The sequence below is a fragment of the Oncorhynchus mykiss genome, chromosome 15 (assembly GCF_057628025.1).
Source record: "Oncorhynchus mykiss isolate SJ-2025 chromosome 15, ASM5762802v1, whole genome shotgun sequence".
Lineage (NCBI taxonomy): Eukaryota > Metazoa > Chordata > Actinopteri > Salmoniformes > Salmonidae > Oncorhynchus > Oncorhynchus mykiss.
The window spans coordinates 58684002-58707545 of NC_143036.1; the positions used below are offsets into that span (position 1 = coordinate 58684002).

Consider the following 23544-nt stretch of genomic DNA (forward strand, 5'->3'; position numbering starts at 1 on the left):
GCCCCAGAGGCCTAGTGTTGTGTGATGCGTGTTTAACCAGGCGACCAACCCTCTCGTCACAATGCTTTGTGCCGGGCTTATATTTTTAAAATAGCGCTGTTACCACAGCAGCAATTATCTGCCAATTATGGTTTGCATTCGTGTTCTACGAGCGGATCTACACGTGGACGACTGTGTGATTGTGAAAGCTTTGTCAGAGAGAGAGTGAGCGTGAGAGAGAGAGAGAGAGAGAGAGGGGAATGGGTGTGCATTTGTTATGCCTACATATACGTGCCTGTATGTGTGTATACAGTGTCTCTCAAGTTCAAACAAACAGACAGAGACAAGAGAACCTCAAAGAGAAAGCAGCAATCACGAGCCAAAACTGGTCCCTGAGAATTGCGTACTACGTCACATACACTGAGTGTACAGAACATTAGTATTTAGTTGCACCCACTTTTTCCCTCAGGACAGCCTCAATTTGTCAGGGCATGGCCCACGAGTCGAAATGGGTAAATAGTTAAAGTACAAAATGGAAAATAAATAAACATAAATATGGGTTGTATTCACAATGGTGTTTATTCTTCACTGGTTGCCCTCTTCTTGTGGCAACAGGTCACACATCTTGCTGTTGTGATGGCACACTGTGGTATTTCACCCAATAGATATGGGAGTTTATCAAAATTGGGTTTGTTTTCAAATTCTTTGTGGGTCTGTGTAATCTAAGGGAAATATGGGTCTCTAATATGGTCATACATTTGGCAGGAGGTTAGGAAGTGCAGTACAGCTCCGTTTTCACCTAATTTTGTGGGCAGTGTGCATATAGCCTGTCTTCTCGAGAGCCAGGTCTGCCTACGGCGGCCTCTCTCAATAGCACGTCTATGCTCACTGAGTCTGTACATAGTCAAAGCTTTCCTTAATTTTGGGTCAGTCACTCTGCCACTGTGTACTCTCTGTTTAGGGCCAAATAGCATTCCAGTTTGATCAGTGTTTTTGGTTAATTCTTTCCAATGGGTCAAGTAATAATCTTTGTTTTATCATGATTTGGTTGGGTCTAATTGTGGTTGGGTCTAATTTTATTTGTAGTGTGCGTTTACCAGAGATGGTAATGTGAAGAACATGACCTGCATCAAAGTCAGATTAGAATATAGGCCAAGGACTAGATAGTGTATTTTTACTACTACTTTTTTGTACTAATTTCACCACTTTTAGTCTTGAAATCTGTGGTTGTTCACTACACTATCTTAAATCACTCTGTTCAGCCCATAGCTTTATCCTTAAAGAGATGGGTGGAGCTAAGGCTTAAGAGGGTGTGAACGATGATGAATGGGTGGAGACAAAGAAGAGCTCTCCAGTATGTTTACCAAAACATTCACGGCCCATTTTCTCAAAAGTGGGGTTACAAGTTTATCAACTTTCAAAGCAGAATTACTTTCCAATTGTTCCTCAACTGCAATGCATGATAAACAATTGTCTAGCTTTGTCTACTTTTAATCAATGTAAAAAACTATTTCAAATGTTGCTACATAGGACCGATTCCAGGTGGTGGGTCACATCTGTCGCCAACATCATGCTATAAACTCTGGGAAAAACAAGCCTGTGTTTTGCATTCCCCTGTTCCTGATGTTAGCAACAGAGCGGCGGTGTTGCTAAGGAGCTTACCAGCCTATCAGAGTGAGTAATGGCTTATTGATGATTAGATACAGGGGATTGAACCTGCCTTTTCCAACAGCATGGGCCACTATATTGACCCTCACGCAGAGAGAGAGGGTGGGGGGAGCAGTCAGCCCTTTCTACAGCCCAAAAGAACAGTCAGCCTGTCTTATTGCCTCAGCTTCCCTCATCCTGACTCTTTCCATTCCAGTAAACACAGACTATTCAACGCAGACAAGCAGAACAGACAGCGAGGGAGAGAAAAAAAAGAGCAAGAGAAAGGGATGGAGAGAGAGAGAGAAAAAGGAAAGGAGCGAGAGAGATTATGGAAAAAGGTAGACAGAAAAGAAAGATGTTCAGGAGAGAGGGTGAGGGAGGGAGAGAAAGAGGAGAGGGAGAGAGAAACAGGAGGGAAATTATGAGAGGGAGGGATAGTGATGAGGGTTTATAATCATAAGGATAACATGTGGCTGTTTAATTCAATGAAAAATGGCCTGTTTGAGTAGTAATGAAGAAAGGAGAGGACACGTATCATTGTGTCCACCACTACATCACAAAATGAAAATAAAGATCTCTACCAGTCTGGGACTGGGATCCTAACTGCGTTTTCTCCTATTTGTCCTCTTCAATCTGCCTTCAAAATGCTACAACCTATTGTTGAATGGGTGGAAATCAGAAATGAACATGGACATATCCCTCTCTCTCTCTTACATCTATAATGTATACATACAAACTGGGAGGTGTAGAGGTTTTCAAACCACAAAGGATACATTCACCATGGTAACGGCTAGTGGCCATTAGAAGCTGGTACCGTCACGGCCGGCCCGCTCATTAGGTGGCCGCCTATGGTTGCAGATTGACGAGGGCAGCATTTTCTGAGCTAAACTAACCAAGACGCACTTCCAACAACAACACATCAAACCTCACAAAATTCTGCCCAAAAACAATGACAATTTCTCTCAAACATATGGGCACATGGGAGTTTTAGGTGAACGCTGATGACGCCCTGTGATAAGCAGTGCCCACTTTGTCAAAGGCAGGGTTGCAAAATATTTTGCTGGTCCATTCCCAGCGTGCCTCTCCAGGGTGTTGTTGGAGAGATGCATCCACCAACGTTCCGTCACAAACATCACATAGCAGATATAGTCTATGGTGGAAAGAGTATGCAGCCTTTTCTGTAGCCTACAGGCTGGAGATAAAATGTATGACAATGTAATCTGAGACAGACACTTTTTTACATCATGCACGTTTCTCCCATCAAATAACCTTAATTGTGCTAAAAAATAAAAATAAAAAACAATTCTCATGTGAACAAATAACATATCCTAAAAACAGTACAAGTCAAATGGACAATATGGAATGGACAATCACTGTTGTTCAGTAGTGTCACCCCATTGTCAGTGGGTTCAAGTTTGTATCTGTCAATTTTTGACAAGCTGATCACTGTGAAAAATAAAATACTCCTGCATCTCCCGCTGTGTAAACACATTGCAAATAGGCTCACGATAACTCCTGATAAAGTTGAGTAGCTGATATTCAGAGCTCAAATAGCCAAATTGATTGGTCACAGGAATCAGGATTAATAAAGCCAATGGCAACAACCTGTTTCACAAATGGTAGCCCTACAATATAAATGGGCATTCATAACATTCCATTGCAGCCGACATGGTAGGCTGCACCCCAGTAAGCACGAGCGAACATCTTTTGGATGTCCTTTTTTGGTCCTGTCCGGATGTGTTTTTTTGTGTTTTACAAACAGTAGGCTTACCACATAGATGGGCATTCATCAAATTCAATTTCAAGGTACACTGTAGGCTACAACTCAGTAAGCACGGACCGACACCTTCTGGATGTTTGGTTTTTTGGTGCAATCCCGACCGGCAACCACTGGTTAACCTTTGGGCCGCAGCCAACAGAAGACTGGCTCAGCCCTGTTAGGAACTTAACAGTCAGTCAACCACAATGCAAAAATCAATATGACCTGTGTGTTTGTGGTTAATCTATTACGCCAACAGCAGCTCTCTGCTCTGTATGTTGAGAGGTGAGAGAGAGCTGTTGTGATGACAGACCAGAGCCTCGCTGATGCCAGTGGAGTTTAGAAGGTGACTCAGCAGTTCATCTTTATCATGACCTTGCAGATTTCCTATTTACTCTTAGAGAGAAGAGGGATAGCCTAGCATCAGCAGACCCTGTACCGTGTGTTCCCTTGATAGGAGGGCTCACAAACACGCACACCTAATGGACCACTGGGCATTATGCTCAGCTTTCTCGCTATACATACACCTGCTGAGAGGCACGTGGTCAGACACAGCCACGCGGTCTGCTAACAAAGAGAGTGAATGCTGCTACACCAACTCCTGCTAGCACACCACATGGTGTCAGAGGAAGGCTGGGGTTAAATGGAGAGTCCTCGTCAAATCACAGACACGACTTCCTTTTAGCTTGTTAGCATGCTAGTCTCATTCTGCTCACATCTGCAATTAGAGAGAGATATTGAAAGAGATATGTTCCCCTTCAGTGCTCCTCTGTCACGACTTCCGCCGAAGTCGGTCCCTCTTCTTGTTCGGGCGGCGTTCGACGTCACTGTCCTTCTAGCCGTTGCCGATCCACTTTTAATTTTCCATTTGTTTTGTCTTTGTTTTACACACCTGGTGTCAATTCCCCAATTACATGTTCATTATTTAACCCTCTGTTTTCCCCATGGTTTTTGTGTGTGATTGTTTTATGTATGTTTGGTCCGTTATTGTGGGCTCGGTATTACGACATGTTATTGGAATATTTGAGTAAAGTTACTTGTGTTACCGTAATTTCTGGACTATTAAGCGCACCTGAATATAAACCGCACCCACTGAATTATAAAAAAATATGTATTTTGTACATAAATAAGCCGCACATGTCTATAAGCCGCAGGTGCCTACCAGTACATTGAAACAAATGAACTTTACACAGCCTTTAAACGAAACACGGCTTGTAACAAAAATAAATAGGCTTTAACGAAACACGGCTTGTAACAAAAATTAAACAGTAGCCTACCAAGAAAGTAATTGGTCACTATCTTCCTCCTCCTGTGCACTGAAACCACTGAAGTCATCTCCTTCGGTGTCGGAGTTGAATAGCCTCAGAATTGCTTCATCCGATGTTGGATCGTTTTCATTGTCGCTCTCGTCACTTTCATCCGGAGGCAAATTCCCCGCTGAGCTCATGCTGCCCCTTCAACACGCAGCAGTCCAGCCTAGTGGATTTTTTGACAATGCTCCACGCTGTCAGGGCCCACTGGCAGACTTGACCATAAGTTGCTCTTCGCATGCGGCCCGTTTTAGTGAAGGATTTGTCCCCACTTGTCATCCAAGCCTCCCACTGAACACAGAGCGCCACCCTAAATGCACGATTTACACTGATGTCGAGTGGCTGCAAATACTTTGGGCCATCTGCTTTTCTTCCCTCTGAAAGCTTTTGTTGTCTTTTTGCACTGAGTCAGTTCCTCACGCTGTTGTTTCCAACGTCTTATCATCGGCTCATTAAGGCCAAGCTCCCGTGCAGCAGCTCTATTTCCTTTTCCAACAGCCAGATCGATCGCCTTCAACTTGAAAGCTGCATCATATGCATTTCTCCGTGTCTTTGCCATGATGAGGGTAACAAAATTACTACCGTAATGTGGAAGGACCACCAGAGGGCAGGCTGGGCTCATGGATAGTAGCCCAACAAGGCATAGGAGACAAGGTAACCAGAGGCAATTAAGCACAGCTGACGGTACTAATGACATACTCTCCTTCCCCTATAAGAGAGTGGAACCAGCAGAGAAGAGGGGGGGGAAACTATCTCTGGAAGATGGCCACCGAGAGAGAGGAGCTATCCAGGAAGAACCACTAAGACGGTGACAGTCCCGTGACTTTTTGTTGTAGTTTAAAGATAATCCTATTATGTTCTTGTTTCATCTGGAGAAGAAGATGTATGTTTTTCCTTGGAAGATTTTCATTGATTATGTTGGAGTGTTTGTGTTGACCAAATGTCCTCAATAGAGAACTGTGTTCAATCAAGAAAACCTACTCCTGACTCGTTTATTCCACCTTCCCGCTTTAGAGTGACGCCCAATTACTTGGTCCGCTCACAGTAATCAGAATGATGGGAAGTTTGAGCGCGCTCGATTTACGTCACATTATGTGACGGTGCTCAGTTTTTTGGCGGCATGAATCTTGTGAAAGCGGGAAAAATCCATAAATTAGCCGCGTCATTGTATAAACCGCAAGGTTCAAAGCGTGGGAATAAAGTAGCGGCTTATAGTCCGGAAATTACGGTACTCATCTTTGCTGTCCTGCGCCTGACTCCTCTGCACCAGTAACACCCAGACCATTACATCCTCTTCTTTAATAGCAGAAGAACAGTGCACACACACGTGTTCACAGGAAAGCAGGCCGGGGTACAGTTTGACACAGCATTACAGTGATTAAACAACATCTACACTAATGACTCAGTCATTCACTTCATCACACACACACACAGATTGCATGATTGTGCCTCGTTCGGGTGTTGCCTAACCTTAGTCATAGTAGAAGCTGATTGTAAGAGCTGTTGGACCAGCCTTACCAACAACACAACTGTTTGTCAGCAAGCTTATTAGCATAGTCATTGATTAGCTACATTATCTCCAGCACTGCCTCATTACAATGACAAGAACGTGTGAGGGAGGGGATGGAAAGAGAGAGGGAGAGGAGGGGCAGTGTAGACTCTAGAGGGAGGGAGAGAGAGAAGGGGGGCTTGGATGTAGTAGGATGCTGTCATGAGTGTACCCGCAGCTCCAACAAAAGCCCCAATTTATAAAAAAACAGACCTGTTGCTCTGACATAGCTAATAACCGCTGGCAATTATGCTAACAATGCAATTATGCAGATGTTTAGGAGCTGCTGTTTGAATTCCCCAATCTGTAGTTCCATTGTACCTGAGCACACAGTGTGTTAAGAAGAGGGAAGAGGCGGGAGGGATGCAGCCAGGATTGACTTCGAAATTGGACGTCTGTACATGTCCTGAGGACGTCGGGGAGGACATCGGGAGATGCCTTCAAAACCGTCCACTAGGGGCAACAGTGAGCGCTATTACCATGAAGTAAGCTTGGGTTTTGCAAGGGAGCTGTGGCAAACACTGGTTTTCACATTTTATAGATTTAACCTTATCCCAAACCTTAACCGAACAATTCAGAATTAATGCCTAAACTTAATGTTTTGACCCTATCCCAAACCCTAGCCCTTGACTCTTTAGAACCACTTTGAAATTTGACATTTGGAGAAATGTCAGAATCTGAAGTCAAATTGGTAAAACCGGGAGATCTTGACGTGATGCTCAGAGTCTGCCTTCACGCACACAGATATACACACACACACACACACACACAGATGTCTGTGATATGGGAACATGAGACATCAATGTAATAAGTACATAAGGCAGTCTTGCTTTGTGTCCCGTCTTTCTGGGTACACTGCATTTCAGTGTCTGTGTGTAGTCTCAGTGTTTGGCTTCAACCGAATCAAAAGGACAGGCAGCGGGGGAAATGTGATCAGTGGCACACATCAAAACACCAGGCATGATGAGAGTGCGCCTCAGACACAGGGACGCACGCGCACGCACGGCACTGGGTGGCGTTACCTACTAGACGAGCGACCGTCATCCCACCTCCACACTTCACTCTCTCATATAGAGTGGTTTTGGAGATACAAGGGCATGTATCAGGGTAGAGTCTTCTTATCTACACCCGCTCTCTCACCCTCACTCACTCCCAAAGGCAGGGCTCTCTTACAGACATGGATAGGTAGTTTTATAATGGTGTTAAATCTGTAAAATCTAGTTATAGAGAGAGTCTGGCTCTGGGATCTGAGCTGACTCTAGAACACCATTCTGACAGGAGGAGGTGGAGAAAGAGAGAGCGAGATACAGAGGGAGGGGGAGATGGAAAGAGGGAAAGAGAGCTCTTAGGGATTGAGGGACGGAGCACAGTGCATGGAAAATCCTGGATGAGGATACCTACGGAATAGTGTGTGTGTGCGTGCATGTGGACATTGTGAACATTACTGCAACCATGGTGGTGACCAAGACTGCATTATGTGCACGTACGTGTGTGATAGCAGAGGTTTCTGGCTGGCCAGACAGAGCCAGTCTGAGCGCAGCCTTGAGTACCGTTTAAGGACAACGCTAGCCAAGCTATAACACACACACACACACACACACACACAAACAGATCATGAATCAATATGCAGTGCAACACAGCAAGGGCTTTGACATTCTTTAAAATATGACTCACAGACACACACTGCTTCTAAAGAGAAATAAGGTAATGGACCTGAGGTAAGTGTCACCTATAAAACAGAGAAATGTGTGTGTATATAGTGTGTGTACTGTGAGTATGTTTATAGAGGTTCTACACATGTGTGTGCTTTCATGCATTTGTGCCTTTCTGCTTGTGTGTGCTTAAATTGCCTGTCTGGAAGACAAATTGTCCTACTATATACGCCAAACGTTATTCAGACTTTGGTCTTTCTAGAGATGAGATATTATTCCAATGTTCCTCTGTCTCCATATGAGTTTGCCAATGCACTGATTCCATTACCTCTAATCACTTAGTACTGGACTGGATATATCGTTCTTTAATTACCAAGACCATGGCTGATTTCCTCTGATTTTTTTTAATTACAATTTGCACATAAACACACATACTATACGTTACACACACACACAATTGCTTTCCCACAGTAAGGTGTGACAGTGTTGACTCGGGGGAGAGAGAGGTTCATTGTAAGGAGAACTGGAGAGAAACTGTAGCTGCTACCTAACTATAGCACTGGAGAGAGAGAGCGAGAGAGAGAATGAGAGAGAGAGCAGGACAGAGAAAACAGAAGATGATAGGAAAGAAGAAGGATGTTAGAGATGCTTTAGCTAAAGACTTAAAGCTGGAAGGGTTAGGGGTCAGAGGTAAGAAGTCGCAAAAGGTTTTGTTGTTTGGATGAGACATTTCCTCCCACCAATCTGAAGGTTTACCATCAGCCATGCTATTGTGACAGAGACACTTGGCAACAATAGAGAATGACAAGAGAAATCTCTTTTACGTCCTCAATATCCCTCAACTCACCCTCTCTAGGCCTATATTTTCCTTCCCTTAAATCCCGCCTCCCTTCCACTCATCAGTTGGGGTGATAGGATTGGCCCTCAGAGAGCAGGAAGTGGAGGTGAGAGGAACACACCGTTGATAAGTTGAGAAAGGGCAGGGAGCAACAGGATCCATGGTAACAGCAGTCAGGTCCCATCCCATCAAGGCTATAGCATTTAACTAAGGGAAGGTTCCTTGGCTCAAAGCCATCAATTCATAGCCTGTAGATGCACTACATGAACAAAAGTATGTGGAAACCTGCTGGTCGAACATCTTTGTCCAAAATTATGGGCATTAATATGGAGTTGGTCCTCCCGTCATGACGTTGCCCTCTTTGGGTACAGCGAGCACCATCCCCCCCTCTCTGTCTCCTCCACTCAGGCTGCTGCGACCTCAGGTCGTAAATTCCTGGAGGAGATTATCTCCTCATGGCCATAGTATAGAGAGAGAGTGAGTTTTCATAGAGAGAACAAATGAATTTCTTCCCACTCACAGAACTGGAGGTCAGAAAAGTATTCATGTTCTGGAGAACGTATAAAAGATCGGTGAAGAATCCAGCTACGAACTGGTCAGTTTGGTACAATTTTGTGAAAATCATGAGAGACAATATGGCTACATTACCATAACGCTGTTTATACAATAGCCTCAGATATGAGGCTTACATCTAATTGTTGTATAAGATGAATGAGTGAGGATGATACTGCTTGTGAAATTGTGTAATGTGATTTTGGAATATTTAATGAAGTAAACTCCAATTCCCTTTGGAGAATAACTAAATCAGAGGACCGCCCATGAGCACAGTTATGGTCTGGCGTCCTGGGACAGCCCCTTTTCTGCTCTTATGAATAAAACCCCCACCTGGGTTTTCTGTCACCAGACCGAGCTTACCTCAATTTCGAGGGGGCTAAGGGTTGAGAGGAGACCAGCTTCCCTCGATAACGAGAGGCCAAGGTTTGAGAGGAGTCCATAAACCTAAGATTTGAGTAGATGGCTGAATCTTTTAACCATACCACGTGGTTAAACTCTTAGACTATAGATACCGACAAAATAAGAATAAGTCTTTGATATTAATTACTAGTCTGCAGCTAGGAATTCGGTATCATTGAACGCGAAGACCGACAACCGCCGAAACATCTATTCTATAACGACATGAAAGAATGTCACTCTGAACTATCCATTCTAACCACGACAGAGAGGGGGGACAGACTCACCAACAGAAACAAACTTTAACAGACATCCCGAGCGTAATTTTTTTATATTGATTGCAATTATTCCCGAATGAGTGAGCGTTCATGTGCAAAGGATTAGAATTTCAATTGTTATAATTATCAACTTTGTAGTGTCTCATCTCAGTTGACCCCTACTTCCCTTTGTGTCCACCAAGCCGCGATACCGATTTATCCCACTAGGGAAACTCCATTATCCTTTCCTTGTAACTATCTACTGTTTGTTTATGCATTTCTGTGAATTACTTAGTAAATAAAGGATTTAAGACAATTGATGTATGGATGACTCATAGTGAAGACTGGGTTCATGCAGATAACCAACAATTTACGACGTTTGGAATGAGACTAACATGAGGTAAATAATAATTCATTAATTCGAAGACTAAGTGATATTCAAATATCTGAAAGTTATATTAGGAAAATTCTAACTTTATAATCTGAATATTTTCCTTGGTGCCCCGACTTCCTAGTTAATTACAGTTACATGATTAATCAGTTTAATCGCGTAATAATAATTACAGAGAGTTATTTGATAAATAAGCCTTCTGTTTTAATGATGCCAAAGACACGACATCCCTTTGCTGCTACAACAGCCTCCACTCTTCTGCGAAGGCTTCCCACCAGATGTTAAAACATTGCTGCGGGGACTTCCATTCAGCCACAAGAACATTAGTGAGGTCGGGCACTGATGTTGGGCGATTAGGCCTGGCTCACAGTCGGCGTTCCAATTCACCCCAACAGTGTTCGATGTGGTTTAGGTCAGGGCTTTGTGTAGGCCAGTCAAGTTCTTCCACACAGATCTCAACAAACCATTTCTGTATGGACCTCGCTTTGTGCACGGGGGCATTGTCATGCTGAAACAGAAAAGGGCCTTCCCCAAACTGTTGCCACAATGTTGGAAGCACAGAACCGTCTAGAATGTCATTGTATGCTGTAGCATTACGATTTTCTCTTCACTGGAAATAAGGGGCCTAGCCCGAACCATGAAAAAACAGTCCCAGACCATTATTCCTCCTATGTATTGGGGCAGGTAGCGTTCTCCTGGCGTCCACTAAACCCAGATTCGCCTGTCGGACTGCCAGATTGTGAAGTGTGATTCATCACTCCAGATAACGCGTTTCCACTGCTCCAGAGTCCAAAGGTGGTGAGCTTTACATCACTGCAGCCGACGCTGCATTGCGCATGGTGATCTTATGCTTGTGTGCTGCTCGACCATGGAAACCCATTTCATGAAGCTCCCAACAAACAGTTATTGTGCTGACGTTGCTTCCAGAGATTGCATGGTTGTGTGCTTGATTTCATACACTTGTTCGCAACAGGTGTGGCTGAAATAGCTGAATCCACTAATTTGAAGGCATGTCCACATACTTTTGTATATATAGTGCATCTGGAGTCCCACCAATGCTGTTAACCCTTTGAGGAGAATTTACATACAGTACCAGTCAAACGTTTGGACACATACTCATTCAAGGGTTTTTCTTTATTTTTACTACATTGTAGAATAATAGTGAAGACATCAAAACTATGAAATAACACATGGAATCATGAAGTTTCCAAAAAAGTGTTGAACAAATTTGAGATTCTGCAAAGTAGCCACCCTTTGCCTTGTTGACAGCTTTGCACGCTAAAATATTGGTTACTACATGATTCCATATGTGTTATTTCATAGTTTTGACGTCTTCACTAATATTCTACATAGAAAATAGTAAAAATAAAGAAAAACCCTGGAATGAGTAGGTGTCCTAACTTTTGACTGGCACTGTATGTTGTTATACATTCTAACCAGCCGAGCTGGTTACAAATACACACATACATAAATATTAATGTACGTACACACACCTGCATGCAGGTACTTTCTCTCCCTCTCTTTTCCCTACTTTTAACAGCCATTGTCCTTTCTCAAACTTCTGATGCTATGGGACAAATTCATCATGTTACAGGTATGATCCCAATATCCATACAGGATCCTTCTCTAACAAGCCTCTGATAGGCTGTGTGTGAGGAGAGCCTGGGCAATAGAGGGCCTGTTAATCTGCTGTGGGAGAGGTCCTATGGATCTCCGGGAAACACACAGACATCCCTGACAGATCATATCACAGGCAGTCTGACTCCAGCATTGCTTATCTCACTGATACGCTGACAGTTTAAAACAGAGATATGAGTATTATTAGGTCTGCTTTATTTGATATGGTGGGGACTGGTGATGTAATCTGCCGTAAATGCCATGTAAGAATGTGGTGCGTGTGTGTGTGTAATCTAGCGACCTTTCTATATACACCGGACCACCACTTAAACCTCTCCTAGTGAAATGTCTGTTACGGAGGCCTTTTTCTTTTGCGTTCGCAACAAGACTGTTCCCACACCCTGTATGGTCCTGAAAACTGGGCTGCTTTAGAAGGGTAGACTTCAGTAATGCCGCAGCATTAAAACACATCCCAGAAGACACAGAGGAACCACTTAACATGTAGCTTCATGTCATGCTCCAGATCTGATGCGGCCGTGACATTAATTTGGTGGCCAATTAGAGTTTCTCCCCGCGAGCTCCTCTCACGCGTCTCATCAGTCTCCGATTGCAGAGCACGAGCAGCAGATGAGACTGGAGACGCTAACATGGAGTTGAGGTAGTGTGTGAAATCTGAAAGCACACACCCTCACACAAACATGCTCTGTGCCTGACCAACTACAAAACAGAGTCATATAGGAACTAGGCCATGAGGTGTTTGAAACCAAAGTCATTCGGTATGACTGGTCTATACAAATCTACACAGAATCATCGTGACTAATCTGTATAGGCCTAGCTGGAATAAACCAGCTACTATCAAAAACAACTTAGAGTAAGTAAGACTTAGGTCTCCCTCGCCTGATACCAATCCCATTCCCACGCAATGGCCGTTTGGAGTATCTAAATAGGGCTCTGATCCGATAATGGACTGGTGTTGAGGATCATTAATACTCAATAGTCTGTACAGTCACTCGTCATGGAACCTCCCCAAAAGGGAGTGTTGTACACATGTATTGATGCACACACCTTCATTTCAGCCAATTGTGGTGAAGTCAGTGTGGTCGCTTAATCTTTTGAGCAAAGTGAACACTCAAAAGGAACTGACAACCCCCAAAAGAGCCCCCGAAACGAACTGAACTGAGAACATCTCGTGTGGTGGTCGGAGTTCGGTGCGCTTGAATTCAGTGGTCCAGTTCCCTTTTTTAGGGCAATGTGAACACAAAGCTCCCCAGGTTCGCTTGTCATTATTCCAGCACCCAACACTAGACTACTGCAACACTGTTTCCCCTGCCATAACCCCTCCACATTGGTGCCACAAAAAGGAGAAGATGAGTTGACACCTACTCACCTGTGGATGTATTTCAAGGCCTACCTTCAAACTCAGTGCCTCTTTGTTTTGACATGGGAAAATCAAAAGAAATCCGCCAAGACCTCAGAAAAAAATTGTAGACCTCCACAAGTCTGGTTCATCCTTGGGAGCAATTTCCAAACACCTGAAGGTACCACATTCATCTGTACAAACAATAGTACACAAGTATAAACATCAAGGGACCACGCAGCCGTCATACCGCTCTAGAAGTAGACGTGTTCTGTCTCCTAGAGATGAACGTACTTTGGTGCGAAAAGTGCAAATCAATCCCAGAACAACAGCAAATGACACTGTGAAGATGCTGGAGGAAACAGGTACAAAAGTATCTATATCCACAGTAAAACGAGTACTATAATCGACATAACCTGAAAGGCCGCTCAGCAAGGAAGAAGCCACTGCTCCAAGACCGCCATCAAAAAGCCAGACTACGGTTTGCAACTGCACATGGGGACAAAGATCGTACTTTTTTGAGAAATGTCCTCTGGTCTGATGAAACAAAAATATAACTGTTTGGCCATAATGACCATCGTTATGTTTAGAGGAAAAAGGGGGAGGCTTGCAAGCCGAAGAACACCATCCCAACCATGAAGCACGGGGGTGGCAGCATCATGTTGTGGGGGTGCTTTGCTGCAGGAGGGACTGGTGTACATCACAAAATAAATGACACCATGAGGAAGGAAAATTATTTGGATATATTGAAGCAACATCTCAAGACATCAGTTGGGAAGTTAAAGCTTGGTCGCAAATGGACAATGAGCTCAAGCATACTTCCAAAGTTGTGGCAAAATTGCTTAAGTACAACAAAGTCAAGGTATTGGAGTGGCCATCACAAATCCCTGACCTCAATGCCATATAAAATTTGTGGGCAGAACTGAAAAAGCATGTGTGAGCAAGGAGGTCTACAAACCTGACTCAGTTACACCAGCTCTGTCAGGAGGAATGGGCCAAAATTCACCCAACTTATTGTGGGAAGCTTGTGGAAGGCTACCCGAAACGTTTGACCCAAGCTAACAATTTAAAGGCAATGCTACTAAATACTAATTGAGTGTAAGTAAACTTCTGACCCACTGGGAATGTGATGAAAGACATAAAAGCTGAAAGAAATAATTATCTCTACTATTATTCTGACATTTCACCTTCTTAAAATAAAGTGGTGATCCTAAATTACCTAAGACAGGGAATTTGTACTAGGATTAAATGTCAGGAATTGTGAAAAACTGTTTAAATGTATTTAGCTAAGGTGTATGTAAACTTCCGACTTCAACTGTAGCTGTCCGATAACCCGTGTTGGAGAAGCTACTCTGAAAATATTTCATTTAACTAGGCAAGTCAGTTAAGAACAAATTCTTAGTTACAATGACGGCCTACCCCGGCCAAACAACGCTGGGTCAATTGCGCGCCGCCCTTTGGGACTCCCAAATATGGACAGTTGTGATACAGCCCGGAATTGAACCAGGGTCTGTTGTGATGCCTCTAGCACTGTGATGCAGTGCCTTAGACCGCTGTGCCACTCGGGAGCCCTATATAAAGTATATATACAGAGTAGTTTACCAAGCTGCCAATTACTTCACACTGGAAGAAGTTAAACTACACTGAAGCTACCCTTAATAAATAAGGAAGTTCACTACATTCAAACTACTACGTGAAAAATTATCTTATCTAAATATGAAATGCCAGACTACAAAATAACAGAAGAGATCACCCTGGAGTCAGATGTTAACAGAATGTGCAATTTAGCCCATTAAAACAAAATTAGGAATTAGGCAGGTCTGCTGTCAAAAAAGAAAGGAAATTCGAACCAGCACATTTTTTTTTTGAAAAAAAAAAAAGTGTAGTTCCAGTAGTTAGCTAAACTGTTAAAAGGCAAAAAAATAAGTAATTAACAACTGAAAACATTATCAAGATCTAAATTTAGTTCTACTACCACCAAGCAACTGTAAAATGTAGTTACATTTCTAGTTGAACTACCTGTACTTCACTAACCCAACACTGCTGATCTCATGGAATGGCTTGTCCTTGTTTCCTTTCTAAACATAACAATGTGAATGCAAAGAAGACTAGAACCACTTAATAGGTGAAGTGAACTGGCAAAATAGTTGAGTCCTCATTCAAAGTCAAGGGCAGTATGAATACAAAGACAATATTTGCTTTGTTTTTTCTTTTTTTTTACTCCAGAGTTCACTTTAAAGAGGACTGAGATCAGTTATTTTAAAAAGGACTATGTGAAAACACCCTTAAGTTTACTAGAGCACTTCTGAACATGGTTGTATACGTCTTGATAATACAAACAAGTGTGTATTCGAGTCTGGATACACTCCCGCTCAAAAAGGTTGGATCTGTTTTGCCATCTGGAAAGACATGACATTTTAATTTTATAGATTTAAAAAAAAATATTAATGACAAAAATATGGTGAGGAAAAGGTGACTTAGATTTTACCCATTGCTGTAGCCAGGGACCACTGTTTTGGATGGATGTTTCTCAGGCCCTCTATATACAGTGTGTGTATGTCATCTAGATCAGAATGAGCTCACTGTGGTATAACAATACTGTCAAAACAAATTGAGATGAGTCCACTCAGACATAATCTAGGCTTGAATCCCAGGAACTAAATGAGGCCACGCACCGGGAGTCACACATAACAAGAACAACGAGCAAAAATAACCATCACTGAAGAAAAATCTGAAGAAAAGAAGAGGGAACAGCTGATGGAACAAGGACAGATTAAAAGAATGGAGAGATAATGATTGGGGGAAAGAGGTGAGTGGGATGGATGGATAATCCGTGTCTCTTCCTATAATGAAGATGCCCGATTACAGTCTACCCTTAATCCATTAGGCCCAAATGTGTGTGCAAACACACACACACACACACACACACACACACACACACACACACACACACACACACACACACACACACAGAATGATCACAATACAAAAATGCTGTATGCTTTCTGTACACTTGTTATACTCCTGAGACCCAGTGCTAAACTATCAAGGCTGGCTTTCAAAGTTGCATACACTTCATCTGAGGCAGCAAGGTCGGATAATAGGGACAGCTACGCAGAAAGAGAGATGGGGGAGAGAGAGAGAGAGAGAGAGAGTTAACTGCAGTCCCAGAAAGAGGACAATGCCAGGAGCCAGGAAGTAGAGCATTCAATTAAGGGCATCGTGGCCTAGATGGTACACTCCCACAATGCATCTCTGCTTTGCCCTCTGTCCCTTCTCCCTCTCTTTGCCCTACTGTCTCTCAAGTTCAGCTGTGAGAGGTGCGGCATACCTGAAAAACACCCATCTGCAGCATCATGTGAACACCTGGGCCCCCCAGGTGTACACAGTGTTTAATAATTCAACAACAGCATGCTGCAGAAAAACACGCACACACAAGTACAGCAAAATAGGACACCAGGGACGAACACACGCACACTGACTAAAGCTTCCCTACGCGCCACTTGGAAACATTACTCTGGTGCTCTGAAAGTGTTGTGTCAGCCTTCGGGTAAAGCTGGAACACAGGACACCAGGCCAGACAAAGCCCTGTGGCTCTATGGCCTCTATAGTGCTTAACTCCCAGCAGCTACCTTACATGACTTACAGTCGTGGCCAAAAGTTTTGAGAATGACACATATATTAATTTCCATAAAGTTTGCTGCTTCAGTGTCTTTAGATTTTTGTCAGATGTGACTATGGAATAGTGAAGTATAATTACAAGCATTTCATAAGTGTCAAAGGCTTTAATTGACAATTACATTAAGTTGATGCAAAGAGGCAATATTTGCAGTGTTGACCCTTCTTTTTCAAGACCTCTGCAATCCGCCCTGGCATGCTGTCAATTAACTTCTGGGCCACATCCTGACTGATGGCAGCCCATTCTTGCATAATCAATGCTTGGAGTTTGTCAGAATTTGTGGGTTTTTGTTTGTCCACCCGCCTCTTGAGGATTGACCACAAGTTCTCATTGGGATTAAGGTCTGGGGAGTTTCCTGGCCATGGACCCAAAATATTGAGGTTTTGTTCCCTGAGCCATTTAGTCATCACTTTTGTCTTATGGCAAGGTGCTCCATCATGCTGGAAAAGGCATTGTTCATCACCAAACCGTTCCTGGATGGTTGGGAGAAGTTGCTCTCGGAGGATGTGTTGGTACCATTCTTTATTCATGGCTGTGTTCTTAGGCAACATTGTGAGTGAGCCCACTCCCTTGGCTGAGAAGCAACCCCACACATGAATGGTCTCAGGATGCTTTACAGTTGGCATGACACAGGACTGATGGTAGCGATCACCTTGTCTTCTCCGGACAAGCTTTTTTCCAGCTGCCCCAAACAATCGGAAAGGGAATTCATCAGAGAAAATGACAGTACCCCAGTCCTCAGCAGTCCAATCCCTGTACCTTTTACAGAATATCAGTCTGTCCCTGATATTTTACCTGGAGAGAAGTGGCTTCTTTGCTGCCCTTCTTGACACCAGGCAATCCTCCAAAAGTCTTCGCCAAAAGTCTGAGTGCAGATGCACTCACACCTGCCTGCTGCCATTCCTGAGCAAGCTCTGTACTGGTGGTGCCCCGATCCCGCAGCCAAATCAACTTTAGGAGACGGTCCTGGCACTTGCTGGACTTTCTTGGGCACCCCAAAGCCTTCTTCACAACAATTGAACCGCTCTCCATGAAGTTCTTGATGATCTGATAAATGGTTGATTTAGGTGCAATCTTACTGGCAGCAATATCCTTGCCTGTGAAGCCCTTTTTGTGCAAAGCAATGATGACGGCACGTGTTTCCTTGCAGGTAACCATGGTTGACAGAGAAAGAACAATGATTCCAAGCACCACCCTCCTTTTGAAGCTTCCAGTCTGTTATTCAAACTCAATCAGCATGACAGAGTGATCTCCAGCCTTGTCCTCATCAACACTCACACCTGTGTTAACGAGAGAATCACTGACATGATGTCAGCTAGTTCTTTTGTGGCAGGGCTGAAATACAGTGGAATTTTTGGGGGGGGATTCAGTTCATTTGCATGGCAAAGAGGGACTTTGCAATTAATTGCAATTCATCTGACCACTCTTCATAACATTCTGGAGTATATGCAAATTGACATTATTCAAAATGAGGCAGCAGACTGTGAAAATTCATATTTGTGTCATTCTCAAAAATTTTGGCCACGACTGTACATTAACTACTCATAGTAGCTCTATGGATCCAAGCTATAGCCTACAGAGTGGCTTGTGTGACTGATCCAATTGATAGAGAAATGTCTCCGAACTGACATTTTAAAACCGGCAGCAGCAATCAGCCCATTTGACTTTATGGAGTGAGACCAAATTAATCTGTTTCTTCTACATTACACAGGAAGCGATGCAGGTCCTAATCCAGGCACTTGTCATCTCCCGTCTGGACTACTGCAACTCACTGTTGGCTGGGCTCCCCACTTGTGCCGTCAAACCCTTGCAACTTATCCAGAACACTGCAGTCCGCCTGGTGTTCAACCTTCATTCATTCTCCCATGTCACCCCGCTCCTCCGTACACTCCACTGACTTCCAGTAGAAGCTTGCATCTACTACAAGACCATGGTGTTTACCTATAGAGCAGCCCCTCCTTACCATCAGGCTATAAGCAAACCCTACATCTCAATCCAAGTACTCTGTTCTGCCTCCTCTGGTCTCTTGGCCCTCTCACCTTTATGGGAGGGCAGCTCCTGCTTAACTCAGTCCAAACTCTTCTCTGTCCTGGCATCCCGACGATAGAACCAACTTCCCCCTGAAGCTAGAACAGCAGAGTCCCTGCCCATTTTACGAAAACATCTGAAACCCTACCTCTTCAAAGAGTATCTTAAATAATCCCACAGCACCCCCCATCACATCCCCTCCTCACCACTCCCCCCCACAAAAGAAAAACACTTTGATTTGACTTTTTCCTCCTGCTAGCTCAGACTTTGCTGATAGCTACTTTAGAGGAAAAATGTACTTACTATGACTGAGATATGTGCTTGTCAAACCTAGCTAACTGCAAGTCATTCTAGATAAGAGCATCTGCTAAATGACTCAAATGTCAAAAGGGGTCAAAAGACGTGACATTCTGCTTGACTTGAAGCACCGTCTTATGAAGTGTTAATATTGCCTTATAAACATACATACATCTTAGAAATGCAGTCATATAGCATTATGAAACGGTATAGCAAAGCAATAAGGCACAAAAGACCAACGTGACTGGTGCCATGTGACAGGCTCTGTCCATCTTTTTACAAGGTGAATAAAAATGTTCATCTCTCATCCAATTTCTAAAGACTAGCTCATAATGTGTCAGAGCAACATGTTGTGGAAGCTCAGCCCCAACTCTTACCTAACCCCTATTCAATGTAACAGTATTTCTCCTCCAAACCTCTCCTATTCACTTCTGTCCTCATCTCCTCTCTTATCTATTCCTCTCCTCTTCCAATTCCTTCTCTACTCTCAACCCCTCTCTCCATTCCCTCTCCTCCCTCTTAGTGTTGAAAACAAGACTCCAATGGTCTGGAGACTGGAGCAAGATAATAGACTATACGGTCAATGTCCCTGACTCCCTGCTGTCTTTCTTCCCTTCCTCTCTCCCTACCTCCTCTCCCCTTATTTTTCTGCTGATAGAGAATTAAAAAGGGAAAACACCCGACATCAGCAGGAGTGAGGTCAAAGGCTGAGGCTGAGTACAACTCTGGTTAATGTGTTGCTATGGCGTTAACATGAAATGTCTGAGTAATATTTTTAGGGCAGAGAATTTTTTCCTGACCAAGAAAAATTCCAGGTCATACTTATAACCCGAGGCCAAGTGTGTGTGTGTGCCCAGATGGCCCTTTTGTGTTCCAGAGTCCGAAGCACAATGCGCTGGCCAGAGACCAGACGGGAGGACAGGTCCCCAAGCCCCGCCCCTGAGGAAACAGAGAAAGATGTCTCCACCAGGAAGGAATCTGGAGGATTGTCTTTGAAAACCTTTGAAAACCTGTCTTCAGTACCAGTGTGTGTGAAGGGGATGAACAGCACCTCTGGAAATCCTTTGTAAATAACCCCAATCAGTGTCTTTGTCACGCTGCAAATTTATTTAACCTTTATTTAACTAGGCAAGTCAGTTAAGAACAAATTTTTATTTACAATGACAGCCTACCCCGACCAAACCCTAACCCGGGCGACACTGGGCCAATTGTGTGCCGCCATACGGGACTCCCTATCACGTCCGGTTGTGATACAGCCCGGAATCAAACCAGGGTCTGTTGTGACGCCTCTAGCATTGAGACACAGTGCCTTAGACCGCTGCGCCACTCGGGATTCCACTGAATGGTGGTAGGACACAGACACCATGGTAACAGAGTGGAGATTTGAGCTATAAGCAGAGAAACTGAGTGGCCCCTCATTAGTCCATCTGTAAAACACACACACCCAAAATGCACCTGTCCATACTTCCATCTGTTATGTGAATTCCAGGCACACGGTAGAAATTCCGATCTCCTCTTTGTTGATTTGAGTGAAACTGATGTTGCCTTATGAAAAACAAAGATCAGACATGACCTTTGAGCCTAATTTATGCACTCTCTGCTCCAAATGGGCATACCTGGAATTCTGCAAAGGCCATCATGCACACACAGTGCAGAACCATGTTTCAACCCTCCACAACCTTATTAATATACTCAATAACCACGACACATTGCCCACTGAAATGACCTGTTGAAAACGTGTAATAATGATCATTTATTACCATCACTGTTATGCAACATGTCTGAACTGTTACAGTGGCCTATTCCAGGACTAGGAGGTTTTCCATGGCCAGCTAATCCGCTTTAATCCAACTGTCCTCCCTCGATTCTGCCTGTCCAGTCAACAAACTGTTCCTCTGTGCCAAACAGAATGAAGTAACAGGCCAGAGAGAAAATCTGCTATAGCCTCCAGCACCGCACCGTCCGGTCGGCATAACGGTCTTCAAGAAGAGGCTGGGGTATTTGGCCAAGCATTTCATCTGAACAAGCTGTTCAAATGGGTTGCAAATTAACCGTTATGATGCTGTCAAACCAAAACCAGTCGTTCATGTATGAGGTTAGTTACACGGTAGGCCTAATACGCCTAGTGTTAAAATAGGATAGGACATTGAACGATAAATCATTCTGGATTAGATAAACACAGAAAACCATGATAACCACTCACCAATGGTCATATATATTTGTATATTTTTTACAAGGTTGGAGACTCAATTGTTATCAGTGTTTAACTGCCTGCGTCTCCAAAAGGTCATTCCTATGATAGATAGCAGCACAACTGGAGCTGTCAGAGCGGTTGCCGGGACGAGAGGGAGGATGAATGTAGTAGGCAAACCTAAACAATAGCCAGGACGGCATAAAACCAACAGAGACAACGGAACAAGACATGCGTAACCGGTTGTAAAATAGTTTAATAAAACACACAAACCCCCCTTATTAAAGGCACAGGCTACGGTCTATGTTTTTCTACAAACAGTTCCTACATAGTTTAACCTACAAATAGGCCTCGTAGTAATTTGTAATGACATAGGCTAGCCTACAAAAAGTGACATTCGATATTTCTCTATCATAGCGTATCCAACAAACACTCGTCTCATCAAACCAGACATGGGCTAACGCTACAGTCCGTTAAATACCTCGTCATAGATAACCTAACAGCTCTGCTGGCTTCCCGTTAAACCGGGAGTTTAACGGTCATTAAACCGAAACGGATACAAAGTCTCCAGCGCGAGCGTCCCGCTACATTCGGCAACAAAGTTATCAAAGGCCTACCGCGGTTTACCAATGTAAATTCATACCCAATTAGCATTCACAACAATAGGGCTTTTGAAAATGGTATTAAGTAATAACACACTCACGTTCCGAGGATCTCTTTCAATTCAAATATTTTCTTGATATCGTCGACTTGCTTTTTCCACGTCCCTTTCCCGGACTCTCCATTCTCCCGATCCATGGTGGAACAGGGGAAAACCGGGGCAAACGATGCCAGTGAGTCTCAGCAGCCCCCCGCGATAACGCAGCTTTCCCACGCTTCGAGTTACACGTCCTGCTCGTGGGGAGTAGACCCACGCGCATAGAACGAGCTAGGCAGAAAACCTTTTCAAGCTCGTGGCTTTCCCGCTGTAGAAATATCTCCGCAGCTCTCTAAAACAGGTCTCCTGTTTTCTTCGCTTCTTTTTCTGTCTACAGCGTTCCGTTTGACCGACAATGAGCTTTCACCGTTTGCGGTTGCACCTGCAGGGTTCAACTGGTCTAGATTATCTTGACATAAATGGTTTGGGTCTACGTGTCACCGTTGCGCGATCGCCTTGTCTCTCTCTCCAAAAAATGTTCCCGTTTTAATGAAGTCCTCTGTTGAGCCGTGTGGTGCGTAATGCAAGGACCGAGGAGTATTATTTCATCTAACCATGCTGATTGTGCCATCGGTTGTTATGGCAATGAGGGAGGCTAGAATGCTGCTCATCGCTCGATTTGACAGCGTTGCGCACAAGTGTGTGTGTGACTGGATGTCTAGAGATAATTCGCATTGCACCAAAGATACGTTCACGAAACCAGAGTATTTGCAAACCATCAAAAACGGACAAACCTGTTTCTAAATAAGTAAATTATTTTATATTGGCCAATGTTTATTATGATGGATGTTGGGCTATTCCAGATCAGATGATGGAGTCTACATTGGGACCCATGCAACTTGCTGTGAAGTTTGAGAAAGGGTGTCTCCAGATAAAATGTGAAAACTTGCCATATTACTATATCTTGATCAAAACAGTGTTGACAGGTGATGCAATGAAATGCAATTCATGTGTCCTACACAAGTTTAATATCTTAGACACTATAATGGTCATATTATATTCTGATGTACTAATAAATACATTTGAGTTTGGGTGTTAATATTTACATGGTTAAATACTCCCATCTCCAGCAAAGCAGTCTTGACTGCAGTGTCTTATCTGAAGGCGCTGTAATCCACCTAAAAACACACACGGAATAGTATCCTCCAGTTGTGAAGTGCATAACTGCAGACTTTTTTCATCTGACAGGCCTACCAAAGGTTGTGTATAGGAGAAAAGAGTGTGTGAGAGAGGGGCCAAGAGTGAGTCTGCACGTGTGCTCTAGACGCTCATGAGTATTCCAGCTGCAAACTACTGCAGTTCCCTCTCAGCTCAAGAAAATCTATTCCCCACTTACCCTAAC

General features: G+C 43.6%; 1 protein-coding gene across 1 annotated transcript in view; it reads right to left on the bottom strand.

Moving 5' to 3' along the window:
- The window catches only part of LOC110490344 (calcium/calmodulin-dependent protein kinase type 1D), a 65916-nt gene extending 43033 nt beyond the window's left edge, over positions 1-22883 (bottom strand). The window contains exon 1 of the mRNA XM_036944671.2: positions 22209-22883. Coding sequence (XP_036800566.1) covers positions 22209-22303 — 95 coding nt within the window. The 5' untranslated portion in view covers positions 22304-22883. The remainder of the gene's footprint in view (positions 1-22208) is intronic.
- Positions 22884-23544: the final 661 nt, after the last annotated feature.